Below are 19,448 nucleotides of genomic sequence, written 5' to 3'. Positions count from 1 at the left end.
AGGGCAGCGTCACTGGCCCTCATATGTGGGATCCGAACCGGGGCCCTCTGGCATCCCAAGCGAGTTCTTAACCATCGCGCCACTCGGCCGGCCCACAACATTATTGATTATATTCCCCAAACTGTATTTCATATCTTTGTGGCTATATTGTGATTACTAATTTGTATTTTCTAATCCCTTTACCTTCTCCTGCATCCCCACCCCCTCCCACCTAGCAACCCTCGTTGGTTTTTTTTCCTATATCTCTGAGTCTATTTCTGTTTTGTTTGTTCATTTATTCTGTTCTTTAGATTCTACATATAAGTGAGATCATATGGTATTTGTCTTTCTTTGCCTAACTTATTTCACTTAGCATAATATTCTTTAGGTCCATCCATGTCATTGCAAATAGTAAGATTTCATTCTTTATGGCCGAGTAATATTCCATTGTATAAATGTACCACCGTTTCTTTATCCAATTGTCTATCCAGGAGCATTTTGGTTGTTTCCATATCTTGGCTATTGTGAATAGCGCTGCAATAAACACAGGGGTGCTTATATCTTTTCGAATTAGCATTTTGGATTTCTTTGGATAGATACCCAGGAGTGGAATTGCTTGGTCATAAGGTAGGTTTTTTTCCATTTTTTGAGGTACCTCCATACAATTTTCCATAGTGGCTGCACCAATCTGCAGTGCACCAGGGTTCCCTTTTCTCCACAGCCTCTCCAGCACCGAAAGAGAAAGATGAGACCAGTTCAGTGGGTGTCCATTGAGTGTCTGTCATGTCTGGAATGCTGCTCTAGGCTCTGGGTTATGGTGTCCTGGGAGACAGAATTCCAGCCCATTGTGGTGCATGCCCAGTATGCTAAGGGGGCCCAAAGGGAGGGGACCTAAGAACCTGGGGCAGGATAGGAAGGAATAGAGCAGGTGAAGAGGATGATATGTGTGACCAGGAAGGGAACATAGTATGAGCAGAGGCCTGGAGGAGGAGACGGGTTGATGAGTATCTGGAAGTAAGCTTTGCCAGTGAGTAAAATGCGAAGGGGGAAAGTGAGGCCGGAGCTGACAGGGGCCTTGTGTGCTTTTGTAAAGAACTTGGACTCTAGGGCCGGCCGAGTGGTGCATTGGTTAGGAGTTGGCTTCGGACGCCAGCTCTGAGCAGCAGGGCCCTGGTTCGGATCCCACATGAGGGCCAGTGATGCTGTGCCCTCTACAGCTAAGATGGTGAACAACAGCTCGAGCCTGGAGCTGGGCTGCTGTGAGTCACAGGCGACAGCATAGGCTGCAGCGGGGCTGGCCGGCAGCGGGCGTGAGCTGTCGTGAGCTGCCATGAGCGGCCGTCCAATGGCCGGCGACTGACTGCCTCACCCAGGAAGAGCGCAATGACTACAATACCAACATGGGCCATTGAAGCAGCGTCCTCCACAACTAGACTGAAGAACAAAAGGACAGCAACGTGTCTGTTCCCCTCTCCCAATTCCCAATAAAACCTTTAAAAAAAAAAGAACTTGGACTCTAGGGGTAATGGGAAGCATTGAAGGAAGGATTTTAAGCAGAGGCATGCTGCCGTCAGATGTGGGTGGAGGAAAAGTTCCTTTAACCAGTGACTTCTCCTGAATAAACATCTGCTTCCATGGAGCATTTTTAAAAACAGCTTTATTGAGATCTGATTTACGTAACATAAAATTCCCCCATTTGAAATATCCCATTCAATGGTTTTTATGATATTTACAGAGTTGTGTAACCATCATCACATTCTCAATTTTGAGCATGTCCATCACCCCCAAAGAAACCTTGTGCCCCTTTGTAGTCACTTCCCATTTTCCTGCCCAGCCCTTGGCAACCACTCCTCTTTGCAATTTCTCTGTCTTCTGTAGCATTAAGGGGAATGTTTTATGAGTGCATCATTTGTTTTAAGGAGTCTCTTTGCCCAATGACAGACTCTTACTCTTGGCCCTCCAGTTACTCCTCAGCTCATTCCTATGAGCAGCGCTTTAGATTGCATGGAAATGAAACCCGTCTGGAACTGGCTTAAAGGGGGATGTTTGTTATAGCACATGATTGGGAGGCTACACATAAGGTGGACCCTGAGGGCAGTGTTATCAGCTGCTCAAGGTGACTTCAGAGACCTGTGTTCTTGCCATTTCTCCTCCACGGCATTCTTCTGGCAATAGCTTCACCCAAGGGCTCGTGTCTCTGGTTGTCAGGCAGTTGTAAGATGGCATCCATTGGCAGTTGTGCCCTCTGCTTCCTTGTTCACAGCTGGTATGTAAGAGGAGTCCTTTCCTCCCATCTTATTGGGCAAGCTAATTCCTGTTGCCCACCCTGTGCCGGTGATTGGCTTGGAATTAATTAGACTACACTGTGGAGCTGGGAATGAGTCCTAAGGGAGATGGCTGAGCACCTGTGACCAATAGTGGGCTCTGCTGGGTAGGCTTGTGAGTCATAAAATAGTATGGGAGCGTTTTTGAAGCTGACTCTGGCTTTATGTGTCTGTGAAAAGTGTCATCAGTTCAGATCTCACCAGTTCCGGAGTTTGTTGTAATTTGGTCAGGGAAGTAATTGCGCTGAAGTTGACCTTTGGAAGTTTGTTAATAGTGTGGGCAATATTTGGATGGTGGTAACATTAACATAAGTGGGAGATAAATGATTTAAGTCACATTAGAAAAAACATGTTTGCTTTAGGACAGAAACGTTTAAATGTATGACTGGTGGTAAATAATAGAAAATCATTCTTATCTAGTTATTAGGCTAGCCCATTGGAATCTCTCCTTGGGGGAAAAAATTAAATCCTGTCCTGAATATGTCAGTATGTGCGTTACTATATAAACTTGAAATTAATCGAAATTGACTTTCTTTTAAGTATAATTCATACTTCACGAAGCCAAATAGAAATTCTTGCAGTTATTTGGACTTTATTAAATTTTGCTTTCTATACAATAGAAACACCAAGGTAGGCCTCTGCTTTGCAAAGTAATTTATTTGATTGTGGGCTGTATTTTCAAGTCTCTTTTGGAGTGAGGTTTGTCCTCATGTAAGTAATGAGTGTTTGCTGGTGCAGCCCTTAATGGTGAGAACGGATGTTGAAGAAACCAAACACCATATGCCCTTTGTTTCCCGTGCATGTCCCCTCCTGGAGGCTGGGTGGAGTGTCTCAGCTGTCTCGAATAATCTCCATTTTGCCGTTACTGCAGACTTTGTGGTTCTCCAGCTCTCTTCTCTCAGATGTTAGTTACAACTTCTTCCTAATTAGGTGGTTCTTCCTCTTTCTCCTCCTGGGTCACAGAGGTTCCGCCCTCTCAAGTGCCAAGAGAGTGGATTAATTTTGAAAAATGAGTTTCACTTGATTTGTGACAAAAATAAGTGCAGAGAATTAAAAAAAACAAACCCACCCAGTGTGAATGTGTAGTGGGAGGGGCAAGGCGGGCTGGGTATGGGACAGGATGCTTAGAATAATTCAGCTGCCAAGTGAATCAGAGGGACTTGGAGTTCTCGGTGAGCACGGACCGCACTCCTGCCTGGAGTTCAGACACACTCAGCCCCAAAACGCCATTTCCCACCCCACAGAATGGAGCTGTCTGCAGCCAAAGCCCCGTGTGCTGCAGATGCGTCTGAGAGTGTAAGTAGGCCGTACATCTGTTTGGATTGTTATGTCTGCATCTTTGGTAGCCTGTTGCCTGACTACTTTGTAGGCCAGGAGGGAGGCATGATGGGGAATTTGGTCCCGGCTCAGTCCTTCCCAGATGGTGAGCAACACCATTTTCCACTTGGACCTGGGATTCAGTTTTCTTCTTTGTGGCGGAAGGGGATTTCTTTCCCTAAGCCCTCCTCTGTGACAGAAGTGGCTTTTAGCTGAGTTCCTTTTGTAGTGGTATCTAGAAAGATCTGTCATCTGGTGTAATGGCTCTGTGCTTCTCCTGACCACTATCGATGAGTGTTTTCTTAGAGGACACTGAACACAGCTAGCCCCAGCCAGCCAATTCCACCCACCTCCCTTCAGGCAGCCCCTTTTCATCAATGAAGTGTTCTGATCAAGGCAATGAAGGTTTTGGAACAGGTAACATTTCTGAGGCAGCTGGCCGATTTGGGGGTCTGAGATGAAGCTGGGTGTGGAATCCAGCTTTCCTGTGGTGGGCAGGAATAAAGGTGGTAAGATAAGAATGAGATGGGAGGTGGGACAGAAAGTCAGATCATGGTCCATTCAGAGCGTGTCCTGTTCTAGATGCTAGGTGGTGGGCGAAACGCCGGTCCTCACTCAGCTAACTGTATTCTTGGGCCACTGACAAAAATCTCTCCTACTCTTTTCTCATCTGAAAACCACAATCATTGCACCTCGTGCGATGGCTGGACTGTTTGAAGTAATGAATGTGAAAGCACCTGGTGCTCGGCAGGCTCTGGCTGAACGATGTGTTTTTGCCGTCCCTAACCCTTCTTTCTCAATGGGATGTTATACCATCAATGCAAGCAGTGTGCTGCGCTCTGGGAAATGGCACCCATGTTGCTGTCCCCAGCTTGTTTCAGGGCAGCCTTTGTGGCCACCAGGTTGTCTTGATTGTTGTCATACGTTTGACCTTGAGGTCGGACAGTTGGCCTTGCGCAAGTCCATTGCCCCAGGTTTCAGTCGTGGCCAAGTGACCCCCCCTCCCAGAATAAGGAGGTCCCAGGGAGAAGGTGTGAGTGGGTTATGCTTATGTCTCACCGATAGGTTTGCATTAAAGATTGTGGGGACTGGAGACCCAAGTCGGGAGGCTGTGTTATGAGTCCTAGAGGGAGAGTGATAATTCAGAAGAGCCGTTTCCAGTTCAGCTTTGAGTTTCCAAGTTATGAATATCTATATTCAACTGGGGCAAGGGAGAAGAAAAAGAAAACCTTGAAGAATACTGCTTAGCAGCACATCGGATTTCTGATTCAGAAATAGGCATAGGGCACTGTCATGCTGACTTTCCATCCAGTTGTTTCAGTTAACCTGTTCGTGGGTTTAGGCAACCACCATGCATGTCAATCAATAGCCACTTGCCTTTTCACCATTATGTGTTTGCTTGTTTAGGAGACTTTCTAGAGCCTGTCTTGTTCATTTGCTCTCCTATGTGCTTTGTATTTGCTAAGTGAGTTAATTGCTAATAATAGTTTTCCCTTGTCAGTTACAAGTTCTCCCACCCTTTCCCCCATTGTATTCTTGTATTTCATCTCATATTTAGGCGAAAATTGTTCGCTTCTAGTTGGCAAGGCCCCTCGATAACTGCATCTATGAGCTCTAACACAATGCTGATTTTTATCACTGATTTTAGAGACATCGTACCATCTGTGCACTTTGTTTGGTGTGCGATGATTTAAGAGTCCCTTTTATCGTAACCAACAGCAACATCAGGTATCACAGTGTGCCAACTTCAGTGGCTCTCTGTTGCTCTTCATTGAAGTCCACTTTCATTCCCATGGCCGGCTGCGCCTTGTGGTCAGGCACGTACCTACCTTTCCAGCCTTATTGCGGTCACCCTCCCACTTGGCCACCATCTTCCCCCACACCAGTGCCCTGGCTGCCTCAGCTCCTGCCGAGTCCTTTCCTACCACTGGGCCCAGGCACTTGCAGTGCTCTCTCTTGGGAGCGCCCATTCGTTGGCTCTTGCTGTGCTGGCTTGCTCTGCTTTTTAGGTGTTACTGGGAGAAGCCCTGCTGGGCCATCTTATCTAAAGGGACTTCTTCCATCTTAAGTTTCCTTTCTCCCTTCCTGTCACATCACCATATCTATTTGTTGCAGAGCCCTTATATCACAGGCTGTAATCCCGTGTTTCCTCATTGATTTACCTGGCACTTGCTATCTCTCCCACTAGAATTTCAGCTGCAGTATGGGCAGAGGCTTTGCCTGCCTTATTCCTCTATACTCCCAGCCCCTAACTCAGTTCTGGACACAGGAGGTGCTCAACAAACATTTGTCAAATCATGAATAGAGACTTTGGATGATGAATATAGTGGATGACTTGTAAATAGTTTGTGACTGCAAACTGATAAAGACAGTTCCATCTTTTCTGTGATGGTCCCTCCCTGCTCCATCTGCCTCCATTACTGCTCTGGAACTTAGGGAGCTCTCCACACCCCAGGGCTCTGTCTTATTCTCCTGGCAAGCCCTTGGCTAGTATGTGGAGTAACCCTCTTAACTGTTTCAAGTATCATTTTTGTTCTCAAAATGAAAACCACCTGTCTTCAAAGTGATTTGCTTAAAACAAATGCTCATTTCTTTACCCAGACCTTCTTCCCCTCTGCCTTTCCCTGCCTTCTGCCAAGAATAATGGGAAAACCCTCTTATCTTGGAAAGTGATTTTCCCTCTGGTGAGAATCCAAAGCCGGATGATTTATCACCCAGTGTGCTGGGCAATAGCTTTTCCCTGCCCTGCTGCTCTCAAATGTTAGTGGTTTTTTTCCTCCAGAGACTTGAAGGGCTCACATGATGGGGGCTCAGCCTTGGCACTGCCCCTCTTTGTGTATTTCCTTTAAACGTCCTTCCTACAGGTAGAGAGCCTGGCTCAGGGCAGCACATAAATGGTGGCAGGTGTGAGGACAATGGTCTGTGGTGGGCAGTTTGCCAGCTCATTGATACCTTATACCAACTCTGGAGAGTAGATATGACCTCATTTTAGACATGGTGAAATGGAGGCTCATAGAGGTTAGGGAGATTATAACCAGCGAGGATCAGAACCCAGGTCTCTGGATTCCAAACCCGTGTGTTATTTGTTAGTGTGCTCAGTGTTTCTCAGGTTTTTTTTTTTTGACCATGTTGTGCGGTAAAACAAAAAAAACAAAAACACAAAAACAACGCCCCCCAACTGACAACTTAGTACACATGTACATATATGTACACATATGTGTAACTGCAATAAGTTCCTTGAAACAGTTGCCTTCACTGTGTGTGTGATGGACTCTGATATTCTCTCCATTCCATTTAAAAAAAAGCTGGTCAGCACATAGCAAGGATTCTCTTCCGTTTTTAAGGCTGAATAATTTTCCATTGTATGTGTATTCCACAGTTCTTTTGTCCATCAATGGACATTTAGGTTGTTACCATATCTTGGCTGCCAGGGGCTGGGGAGGAGGGTGCAATGGGGAGTTGTTATACAAGGGGTATAAAATCTCAGTTATGCAAGATGAGCATGTCCTAGAGATCTGCTGTAGAACATCATCCTATCCTTACTAATACTGTTTTATACACTTAAATGTTTGTTAAGATGGTACATCTCAATTAAGGGTTCTTACCACAATGATAAAAACATGCCAATGAGGACCTTTTAAATGGCTTGTGTGGCCCGCTAATTGGTGGTAACCCATAGTTTGAAAACAGTTTGAAAAACACGAATGTAGGTGATATGTCAAATATGCTTACTTTACGTAGAGGTTTACACAAGATAAGCTACTTTTTAAAAGGTTTATGGGAGTATAGCATACATATATAAATGTACACGAGAGTACAGCCTGTTGAATTTTTGCAAACTGAGCATATCTGTGTAACCAGCACCAGATCAAAACACATGCCATTGATTTAAGCTTCTTTGAATCAAGACAGGCATGGAGTACAACAGAACCTGATATGCCCTCGATTTGTTCTGAATTATGCACATACAGCTCACTCAATAGAATCTCTCATTAGGGAGGTCCGTATCCTGTGTTACCAATGATGGGACCTGACTGGTATTTTAGGTTTAACCACCACTGAAGGGCTGGAACAAGGCTTCCCTAAGGGTCATCAGAAATGGGCACAAAAGGAGGCTGACTGAGAAGGTGCCTGGTGCAGTGTGACCAAGGACGAGGAGTAAAGGGCAAGGCCCCACAGTTGGGCGTGGGAACGTTCGGGTGTAAGGATTTACGGTGAGAGTAACTGAGAACAATTGTACTGAAGTGGGGGTGAGGGAGGGAAGGGAACTTGTGATTAGAGTCCCAAGCCCCTAGAAGTCAATGAACTTTTGTGTAAAATAAAGAACATCCACCTCTCACAGTATTGACTTTTAGAGAAAATGGTTTTCACATACTGAATCAAACTGCTTATTTCTTGGCAAAAGACATAAACGCATGTCGGTACAGAAGCAAGCCAGAGGAACTTTGCTTTCATAATGTGTGGATTCTGTCAGGCTGTCTCGGTGGACAGACTGTCCACAGTTCGTTGTAATGGGATGTGCAGAGAAAGGAAAGGGAGTGAATACTTGAACGTGCTTTTAAACATTACCCGCTCTTTCAAAGTTTTATTAACTAATGCCTTTGTGAGACGCATTGATAGCTAACTTTTAGTGAAACTGCAATAAACTTCGTTGAATCAGGGACTTTGGGATAATAATAAATCCCTTTGTCTTCGGTGATTAGATAAGCTCTTATTCTTTGTTCATTTTTGTGAAGGAGACTTTGAACTCGTGCACATTTGGTATGTGTTTCCTGCTGCTCTTGACCTCCAGTGCTCACTGTGGGTTCGTGTTTCATTCTGTATGTGTCATGACGGTGTATGTGTAAGAAAAGTCCCGGCGCTGTAACAAGCACACTGTGGAGCAAGAGGAGGCACCTGCTGGGGGCAGGGTGGCTGTGTCTGACTTAGTGTTCCTTTCTTGGCACCCAGCAACTTGCCAGGGCACTAGGTACTTACTGAATGAATGGAAGGAGAAAGGAAAAAGAAAATCAGTGCTAGTATTTAATAGTGTGTACTGTGTGCTTTGCCTCTTCTGTCTGTGAGGTGGGTACTGTTAATATCCTTATCACTAGAGTGACCTCATGCTCCTGTTTGCCTGGGGGACAGTTTTGGTGTATGCCTGTTGTCCTGGCCTTGACATGGATAGCACCCCCTTTTACTCTGAAATGTCCTGGTTTAGATGATAAATTATTTCACTCTGAAATGTTCTGGGCTGGATAGACAGATGAGGCAACAGGCACAGTGAAGCCATGTCACTTTGCACAGTGGCCGCTAGTGAGAGGTAGTGCTGGCATTCTTTCCTAGGAATCTAACTTCAGATCTTGTCACTTAACTGCTAAGTTCTGCTGCGTCACGACTTAGGCCAAGGAACATGGAGGATACAAACAGCACTCTTGGTTTTTTGGTCCCAGTATTTAGTAACAATCACTGCTGGAATGTGTGACTCAGCAGTGGAGTGTGTTGGTTGGACGAAGACCCATTGAAATCCCACGTGTGCTTTCATGGATAACCCAATTACTCTCCTAGAGCGATAATACCTTTCACATGTGGTGGTCCTGTCTAGTCTCCAAGACCCTGCTTCCTACATTACTGGGTTGAAACTTCTTGTCCCCCCTGTGAGGTGGCCGGTAGTATTTCCGTTTTACGAAGGAGGATGGGCGATCAGCAGAATGAGGTGGTCACCTGCCTGAGCTTTTACAGCCAGAAAAGCTGCTGAGCCAGGACTCAGCTCAGATGATCTGCCTCCATCATCAGCACATTTTCTCCTATACCAGACGCGCCTCTCAGCCAGACATGCTCACACAGCTATCTGAGGGTGCTGTGTATGGAGGATTAGGAAGTCGTCTAAAGACTCATTACCCTAACACGGGCTTTCTCAACCTTGGCATTGTTGACATTTGGGGCCGTTTAAGTCTATTGTGGGAGACCGTGCACCGTAGGAGGTTCAGCAGCATCTCTGGCCTCTACTCACTAGATGCCAGTAGCACATCCTCCCGTAGTTGTGACAACAAAAAATGTCCTCAGACAATTGTCAGATGCCCCCTGGGACACAACTGTCCCTGGTTAGGAACCACTGGCCTAAATATAATAGCAGCATTTAAAAGTGGGAGAAAGACGACCTTGAAAATGTTAGACCGGTCATTTCCCCCTCTCTTTCTAGTTTCTAAAGCATCAGAAAAACTATGAACAGACCCACAAAGGGGCAGAAAAGAGAACCAGCTACACATTTTATATTGAATTTGCTTCCATGGAAGAGCATTGGGTCTCCCAAGGAAGGTTAAGAGACCGAGAATTTTTTTAAGTTGAAAATCACACAATTAAAGTTTTTTATAGAAAATTTAGAATAGAGATCAGCTGAAATGTATGCAATCTCCTGTAATCCTACTGCCCAGAGATAACCACAGTTCACACTATACTGTATCTCCTAACTTTTTTCAACACACATCTATAAATTTGTATATCATTTTCCAAATAGGGCCATGCCACAAATGCTGTTAAAATCAGCTTTTGTTTTAGTTTAATATGCCACAAATATCTTTCCATATCTATGATATAGAGCTACACAGTTTTTAATGGCTGCATAGTATTTCATTGTATGGCTACAGTATAATGTATTCACTCAGTTTCCTGTTGTGTACATGTTTGGTTTCCAATTTTGTGTTTGCTGTTATATGCAAAACTGTGATGACAATTTGTGTGTGCACTTTAAGCCCTTCAGAACGTTTTTTTCCTTATAGAAATTTTGGCATCAGTTGAACAAGATGTTGAATTCATAATGTACTAGATTGTATTTTGATAATACATACATTTACCCCCTTAAAATTATGAAAATGCATTGATAAAAATTTGACTCTGCACTAGGTTTGCAAAATGGGGTGTGGAAAGTTCTTTGGTTTTCTGATTAAATGATGACTAATAAACTGTTTAGGTTTTATGCCTTATTCATGAAAACCACTTTTAAGTGTATCAGGCCATTTCCTGAGTAGGAATTACAGCTCAGGAAAGATCATTGAATCTTCCTTTTAAATTCTGTTCACTGCTGAGAGAAATTTAGGGCTATGTTCTTATGAATTCTCATTGCTCATGGATTTTTCTTATACGTGTTTAAAATGATAAACTCATGGCCAAAACATTCAAACTGTACAGAAGAACTTAAATAAAGTTCCCCACTTTATTCTCCCCTTGTTCTTTTTTTCATTCTTTAGAAATTTTCAATCCATATACAAGCATTAAAAATGTACAGAATTTAAAAAAAAACCCACAAACTGGACAACAACATGCAAGGTCTCATCCAATTACCTTTTTTTAGTTAATTTATCTTTTTATGTCTGCACCTTATTCTGTTTAACTGGTGCCATATTTGGGGCTGTTTCAGGCTTTTCTTTTTCTCTTGCAACAGAGCTCCGTATTTTATGAGTCTATCTGTAGGATAAATGCCTAGCAGTGGACTTGTTGGTTGTTAAGAGCCTGTCCTTAGAATGTTCATAGATACTGCTAAATTGCCCTTCCACCACCAATATATAGCTTGACTTGTTTCCGTCAGACTTTGTGTGTGTGTGTGTGTGTGTGTGTGTGTGTGTGTGCCCGGCATAAAGCATGGTTAATAAACTGGGAACACAAGAGTTGCACCTCATCTACGGGGAGGACCATGATTTGTTAGGAGGAGACCATGATCTCTCCAGTGACCATTGTAGGCATTGTTTTTTGACCTTGGGAGTGCTGGGGAGATATAGTATATTTCCTGTTTTTCTCCTGGGATTGATGTGAAACTGGCTTTTACTTTTTGGAACCATGGAGTAAGAAGTACACGTGTAAAGTTGGGAGACAATACAAACATACCTCAGTTATATTGCGGGCTCGTTCCAGACCACCATAATAAAGTATCGCAATAAAGCGAGTTGTAATCTTTTTGCTGGTGGAGGGTCTTGCCTTCAATTAGTAAAAAAAAAAAATGCAACACCTGTGAAACACAATAAAGCAAAGTGCAATTAAACAAGGTGTGCCTATATCTAGGTAGGCAATTTTCTGGTACTTTTTGATGATGTGTCTCAATTAGAGTTGAGGTGGTTAGAAATGGACCTTTGTTACTAAAGAGGTTGTAATATTTACTTCTCAGTGGTTCTCTGAAATAGAAGAGCATGTCATTTGGCATTTGGTGCAATGTACAAGTGTAACATGTAAATATATAATATGATAAATGTAAACATAACACAATATAATTATTTCATAGTCATTTTCACCCCTCTTATCTCTTCTGTATTTTCCCATGTTTCTCCATTCCATTTTCTCTTAGTCCACATTAAATTTTTTTGCACTGTCCTTTTAAAAAATGATAACTATGGTCAGTACTGCATTTTGAACCCTTTATTGTTTTAATTGTCTTAATTTTGACCAGCTCCGACTCTCTCACAAAATTTGAACCAACACTTGGTTTCTAGTTCTCATTACCCCAGCATGGTGTTTGCCACATATGTATTTTGATTGACTGCTCAGTTGAAAATTCTCCTTATTTTACGGGATCCCTGTGCTTGGTGAAGGAGGACTGTCCATGGATACCCGCCTTTGTTGGCCCAGAAAGGTGCTCATTAAGGTCTCTGTTGCCTCGTTCTTCCTTGGTGTTGCTTTCCTACCCAAAGAAGGGCACAGCAAGATGCCATCTTTTATTGATTTTCTGTTTGAAGCAGTGGAGGATAGCCGACGTTTGAAGATAGTTCCATGAACCCTGGTGGGCACAGCAGCTGCCCGTAGCCCTGGGTGACATCGTGAAGGGCCTGCGTTCGCTGAGAAGTCAGGAGGCTCTCTGATGGGCACTGCAAATGTTCACTCACTGCAGTCTTGGCCAGAATGTTTTGAGTCTGCCTGGGGTGAGCCACTGAGATACAGAGAGGAAAGCAGGTCTCAGGAAATTACTTCTATGTCGATGAGCCTGAAATTGGGGCAACTTTTGGGGAATACCCCCTGATTAAGTACTCTAGCTAATGCTAGGAGGTGGCCCAAAACTGGGGGCCCCTGACCTGGAAGGTGAAAGCTGACGTCTGTGTAGGTGTGGCTCTGGCTGGGCTCCTTGCCGGGGAAGAAGGGACTCTCTCGGGAGCTTCCTGGGGGATGGCCTGGAACCTCAACAGATAGTCTTAAAAAGAAAGCAACCAAAGAACTTTAATTTATTTTTCTTATTGTTCAAGTAATATATTTTCTTTTATAGCAAAGAAAGAGGGCTTTTTAGAGGCAGGCAGTGTGTGATCCAAGGAAAATGGCCTTTGGAGCCAAATGGCTCCGGGATGGAATGTGGACTGTGTGCCTTTTTCCTTAAGGGGCTGTTGTGGCCTGAATTGTGTCCCCCCAAAACTCATACATTGAAACCCTAAACCCCAGTACCTCTGAATATGACTGTAGTTAGAGATAGGGCCTTTAAAGAGGTAATTAAGTTGAAATGAGGTCATTGTGGTGGGCCCTAATCCAATCTGATTGGTGCCCTTATAAGAAGAGGAGATTAGGACAGGGAGAGACACCAGGGATGGGCATGCACAGAGCCAAGACCCTGTGAGGGCACAGTGCGAAGGTGGCCATCTGCAAGCCAAGGAGAGAGGCCTCAGATGAAACCAAATGTGCTGAATTTAGTCTTGGACTTCGGGTGTCCAGAACTGTGAGCAGATAAATTTCAGTTAAGTCCCCCAGTCCATGGTATGTGTTATGGCAGCCCTGACAAATGAATATAGGTGCTTTTAGCAAGCCAGCTCCTCTGATTTTGCTTCCTGCATCCTCGAAGAAAGGACTACAGCACCTACCTTTCAGAATCGATGTGAGGGACAGACATTATACCTGGCTTATAGCAGGTACTCACAAATGGTGCTGGAGAGAATGCTACTTTAATAAGGATAGAAACAACCGCCCCTCCCCCACCCAAGTTTTCTGCCCTCGGCCTGATTTGAGGGATTTTTTGTACTTTCCTTTTAAGTAGTTTTCAAACAGGGTTGCAAAGAACTCCTGGGATCAGAAGAGCTGGGCACTTCATGGATGTAGCAAGCAATGAAGAAAGTATTTTGGTCTGAGGAATTCTTTTCATGCTTTTAATCTCTTAACATACCGGGGTTCCAGGTACAATTTTATTTAGGTCAAGGATTCTGCTGCTAAACTTGATTGAAAGCAACTTTTGGTGTGGTGTAAGTACTTACCATACTTAATAGCCACTATATTCATTTGCTAGGGCTGCCTAACAAGGTACCACCAACTGGGCTGCTTAAACAACGGAAATGAATGGTCTCACGGTTCTGGAGGCCAGAGGCCCGAGATCAAGGTGTCAGCAGGGATGGTTTCTCCTGAGGCTGTGAGGGAGAATCTGTTCCAGGCCTCTCGTCTAGTGTCTGTTGGTTTGCTGGCAATCTTCGGCATTCCTTGGTTTGTAGATGCATCACCCCAACCTCTGCCTTCACCTTCACATGACGTTCTCTCTGTGTGCATGTCTCCATGTCCAAATTCCTCCTTTTTATAAGAACACCAGTCATATTGGAGTAGGACCCACTCAAATGACCTCCTTTTAACTTGATCATCTGCGAAGACCCTATTTCCAAATAAGGTCACATTCACAGGTCCTGGGGAATAGGACTTTGACATCTTTTCTGGGGATACAATTCAAACTATAACACCAATTATAACGGAACCCAGTCGGCCATCTGTGTACCTCTGCCCGTGACCGGCAGTTGCCTGGGAGAGGTCCCCTCACCTGGTCTGCTGCTCCCACTCATCATGCCGGTTTCAGCTCAGAAGTTACCTCTTCAAAAAGGCCTGCTGTGGCTACTCTCAATATAGAGGGATAGAATGAATGAGCTAGATAGCAGAGTGAAATTAAAATGTGACTGAGAATTATGGTGACATTTTACCCTTAAAAGCGTGAGAGAGCATCTCTGTACCCCATGTAAATGTTACTTGTGGCTTTCTTGTATATGTTGGCTGTGCCACCACTACAGAGTCTATTTAAATATCATTTTGTGCCTGTGAATTCAGATGTCGGGCACCTTCCGAATGTTACAGTGTTTCCTGTTCTGTTTGCAGAGCATGCCAAGAGGACGCAATTCGTTGGATTTAGATTTTTTTTTTGCAGTGAATCACCATTTGATTATGATTTTACAGTAATTCCCAGAGCAAAACTGGCTCGAACCCTTCTCTGCAGGACATCTCAGGCCTAGAAAACCTGTGAGTTCTGACTAAGGGAAGCATTCACTGATCGCAGTTAATCAGTATTTATTGAGCACGTTCTCTTTGCTAAAGCTCTGCTAGGTGCTGTGCTGATACAGGGGTAGCATAGGAAGAATGATGGCCTCCAGCACCACACAGTTCCCATCAAACATTCGAGAAACATACAATATACACAAAGGTGCCTGAGAATGTGTGGTACAGAAATAAAGCAGATAGGCGTGCTCTCTGTGGGCCAGAGGATCAAGAAAGGCTTTGTGGAGGAGCTTAGCTCAGCTTGGGCTGACCTTGAAGGGATAGCGATCCAAGAAGAGAAGCAAGGCTACCCGCCCAAGATGATAGGAACCTAATATCTTTAAGCTATGTAATAGTCCCCGTGTATATTGAGCTACCTTGTTTTAATACAATGAATTTTATTCACAGCATAGGGATGATATGGTTTACAATAGGAAAGGATTGGATTGGAAACAACCAAAATGCCCATCAGCTTGGGAAGAATACATTATAGTACATCTATACAATGGAATGGGTGTTCCTTTTTATCTACAGCCAGAAAAAAGGAGAATGCTTTTTACCAGTATGGAAAGACCCCCCAGATATATTGTTGAGTGAGAACAGCAAAGTGCGGGACAGTGTGAATCATACACGAATTAATGTATGACATTTGCTTAAAGAAACTGAAGATGTCCAAAAAACTAATTACAGTTAGAGTGGTATTAGTAATTACCTGGGAGTGGTAAACTGGGCTAGTGGAAGCCAGATTCTGTGTGTGTTTGTTTATGTTAGAGATTTGAATGATGTAAATGTGTCCTCTTCAAAAAGCTAAAAAGGAAGATCAGAATGATGGCAGTAGTAGCTGCTCATACTGTTGCTACTCTTACATTGATTTCTGTGTGTCAGATGCTTTGTCTTGCTGGGACACCCTGAAGGAAGATAACCAGCTACTCTACACATCTCAAGGATAAGCGCTTGCATTTGCCCAGAGAATGGAATTCTCTTGACCAGCTTTTCACTTTCATTGCTGACTACTAGAAATGTTTCCAACGTACACTAAAATAGAGGGACTAGTGTAACGAACCCCTTTGTACCCATCATCCAGTTTCAGCAATTATGAATTGCTGGCCAATCTTGTTTCATCGATTCTCCCTCCTTCTTACTCTCTTCCTTCCACCCCTGACCTCCATTGTTTTGAAGAAAATGCCTTTCTGATTGTATTAAGAATTATTACTCTGACCTCCTGAGTCCCACCATGGCCTCATACATGTAAAGCAAATTGGATGCTTGAGGCGGAAAAATCTTTTTTTAACCAAATTTGGCTCATCTCATTAGGTGCATTTTACTTAAAAATGGTTTTAAAATTGTGGTAAAATGCACATAACATGAAATTTACCATCTTAACCACTTTTAAGAGTACATACAGTACAGTAATGTTAAGTACATTCATATTGTTGTGCAGCCAATCTCCAGAACCCTTTTCATCTTGCAAAACTGAAACTCTGTACCCATTAAAGAATGACTCCCCCTTCCACCCTCCCCCTGAGCCCCAGGCAGCCACCCTTTTACCCTCTGTCTCTGTGAATCTGACTGCTCTGGATACCTCATATGTGTGGAATCATAGCAGTATTTTTCGTTTTGTGCCTGGCGTTTTACTTAGCATAATGTCCTCAGGGTTCACCTGTGTTGTAGCATGTGTCAGAATGTCCTCCCTTTTAAAGGCGGAGTAATATTCCATTGTATGGATAGAACACATTTTGTTCATCCATTCATCTGCCAGTGGATCTGGGGTCGTCTCAGAATATAAGGTTTTGTGGCTCCTAACCATTTCATCCATAGCACACGAGAATGTAGCTGGACATCATGGTCCTGCTAAGAGAACCCTTCTGAGCAGTTTGGGAATTTATGCCAAGTACTTTGACTTGCCAAGACCAGCAGAACTTCCTCTCTGTTCTTGTGACTGAGAACACCTTTTTCTCTTAAAGCTCTTGTACAGAATTTTGTCTCTCGCTAGACTAGATTATGAATTTAGAGAGAGTGAGGCAGGGGTGGAGAGGTATCTTTCTTCACCCAGTAACCCTGCACTGTGCTTGGTGCTGGCTGGGTGCTCAGGAAATATTTGTTGTAGAATGAACTGGGCTTTGGACAAGGCACATACCCATATTTCTGTAATTAGGGAGTTGAACCAGATGAATTTTGGTTCAGAACCTTTTGGTTCTGACATTGTTTGGGTCCATTATTAAATCTGATGATGACAACTTCCGAGTCTGGCAGCCTGGGGTGGGGGGTTGGGGGAGAGAGATTTTGGGATAGATATATTTTCAGTGCCCCTCACATTAATCCCACAGGTGGTCACCTACAAATAGAAGCATCCCAGCATGTTAGTATTACTTAAAATAACATTTTGAATTTGAGATTTTTCCTTTGTGCGGTGGTAACATTCTTTGATTAACAAAAAGCCACCAGCTAAAAAGTTAAGTTTAGCTTAACTGTATACAACATTTTCTAGATATACGTGGATAGAAAGCAAACCTCTTGACATCATATTTCCGAAGAATCTCATAGGAAGCCTTAGTGATAATCTTATCATGAGAAGAAATCAAGGCAATAAGCAAGTGAGGAAAGGTAAGATTCCAGATTGAAAAGCTGGTAAGAAAGTATGGAGGGAGATGTGAATCTTGTTGATTTTCTGAACTTTGTGCTGGTTTCTGCATTTCTGTTTTAAGCCTGTTTTCCAAGTCTCTTGTTAGCAACCAGATGGTCGTCAAATAATTGATATATGTTCATTTTAAGCCCATTTGGGGGAACAGTGGCCTGGATTTTCCAGTAGAAAGATTTAGTAATTCTGTTGGTTTTTGAATGCCAACATGTGTTTTGTTTTGTTTTTGTTTTTTTTTTAAATGGAGTTCTCTAATGTCTTGGAAGTAACCTCTGGAAAATTGGAACCAATGATCTGATTGCATGATGTACTGGGAATAGAAAGTTAAGGATATGGATATAATTTATTTATTTCAGTTACAAATGTCCAGTCTTAGAAGTGGCTAAATTTGTAAAATTAGATGAGAATTTTTTTAATGTTTAAAGGTTTTTTCCCCATCATTTGTTTCCTGAGACCCGAGTTAATGAATAAAAATGGACATTTAAAATGCTCTCATTTGATTTTATTTCCTATTTTCAGAGAGTTCAAAACTTTCGGGACTGTTATTCTATTGTCTTACTTGAATGCTTTTCTAAGAAAAAAATTATTTTTAAAAATGTGGGGTTTGCAATGAGTAAAAGGGTCATGAGTTGCCTCCAGGGGTGGTGAGCCTCGAAAGCCGGTGTTCTAAACTGGGGAAACACATCAGTGATCATTGGAAGGTGCTAGTACCAGCACACTGTTTGGCTGAAAAGAATTAAAAAGGGAGTCGGGATCCATCTGAGAGCGTATTTTAGTGGTGGCAAGGATCCCCCAACACCGTGACCCCTCAGATTGGTGACAAGACAATGGCAAAGAGCAGCTGTGCGGTGGAGAGGCATTCTTTCAGATGCCCTTTTAATTAATCAATATTCCTCAGAATGTCACTAAGTGTTTCCAGAAAGATCAAGTCTTGAAAAACATGACAGGGGCTCTCTGGGTGCATGTGTGTACAAGGCCTTCCTTTCCTTTCCTCCCTCCTGCCACCATGCTTGGCCTGTTTTGAGTAGCGACCTGGGATCTGAGTGGACCTCATAGCCAGGCCTGCAGGAACAGGGCCCCAGGTGGAGCCAGCCCCGGGTGCCTCACTGGTGGGGAAATTAGTTTCCTGTGGCTGCCACAACAAATTACCACAAACTGGGTGGCTAAAAGCAGCAGAAATTGATTCTCTCACAGTTTTGGAGGTCAGAAGTCCAAAATCAAGGTGTTGGCAGGGCCACACTTGCTCCAACGGCTTTAGGAAAAAATCCTTCCTTGCCTCTTCTAGCTTTTGGGGCTCCTGGGCTTCCTTGGCTCATGACCCCATCACTTCAATCTGTGCCTCCATCTTCACATTATCCAATGTCTGTCTTCTCTGTGTGTCTCTTATGAGGTCACTTATTTATTTATTTATTTATTATTTTTATTAGTTTCAGGTGTACAAAAACGTAGTGATTAGACATTTATGTACCTCACAAAGTGATCACCCCAATAAGTCTATCACCCATCTGACACTGTACATAGTTATTAGAATATTATTGACTTATATTCCCTATGCTGTACTATATATTCCCATCACTATTTTTTTTAATTATAGTTGAAAGTCAGTATTATTTTTTATATTAGTTTCAGGTGTACAATGTATTGGTTAGACATTTATGTCATTTATGAAGTGATCCCCCTCATAAGTCTAGTACCCATCTAACAGTGTACATAGTTTTTACAATATTATTGACTATATTCCCCATACTGTACTTTACACCCCTGTGACTATTTTGTAGCTACCAATTTGTATTTCTTTCTTTTTTTTTTTAAAGATTTTTATTGGGGAATTGGGGGTATGGGAACAGCGCTGGGGAATTGGGGGAAGGGAAACAGACAAGTTGCTGTCGTTTTGTTCTTCAGTCTAGTTGTGGAGGACGTTGCTTCACTGGCCCAAGTTGGCATCATCATTGCGCTCTTCCCTG

General features: G+C 43.2%; 1 protein-coding gene across 5 annotated transcripts in view; it reads left to right on the top strand.

The window, feature by feature from the left end:
• SH3KBP1 (SH3 domain containing kinase binding protein 1) overlaps positions 1 to 19,448 on the top strand; it is a 353,239-nt gene that overhangs the window by 91,051 nt on the left and 242,740 nt on the right. Inside the window, exon 1 of one of the 5 annotated variants that reach the window (XM_019667308.1) lies at positions 3,430 to 3,599. The exons of the other annotated variants lie outside the window; for them this stretch is intronic. Coding sequence (XP_019522853.1) covers positions 3,549 to 3,599 — 51 coding nt within the window. The 5' untranslated portion in view covers positions 3,430 to 3,548. Of the gene's footprint in view, positions 1 to 3,429; positions 3,600 to 19,448 lie in introns of those variants that run through there. 5 annotated transcript variants of the gene reach the window in all.

The sequence above is a fragment of the Hipposideros armiger genome, unplaced genomic scaffold (assembly GCF_001890085.2).
Source record: "Hipposideros armiger isolate ML-2016 unplaced genomic scaffold, ASM189008v1 scaffold_13, whole genome shotgun sequence".
NCBI lineage: Eukaryota > Metazoa > Chordata > Mammalia > Chiroptera > Hipposideridae > Hipposideros > Hipposideros armiger.
The sequence above is the reverse complement of the archived record's forward strand: the minus strand, read 5'-3'. Positions and strand labels throughout refer to the sequence as shown.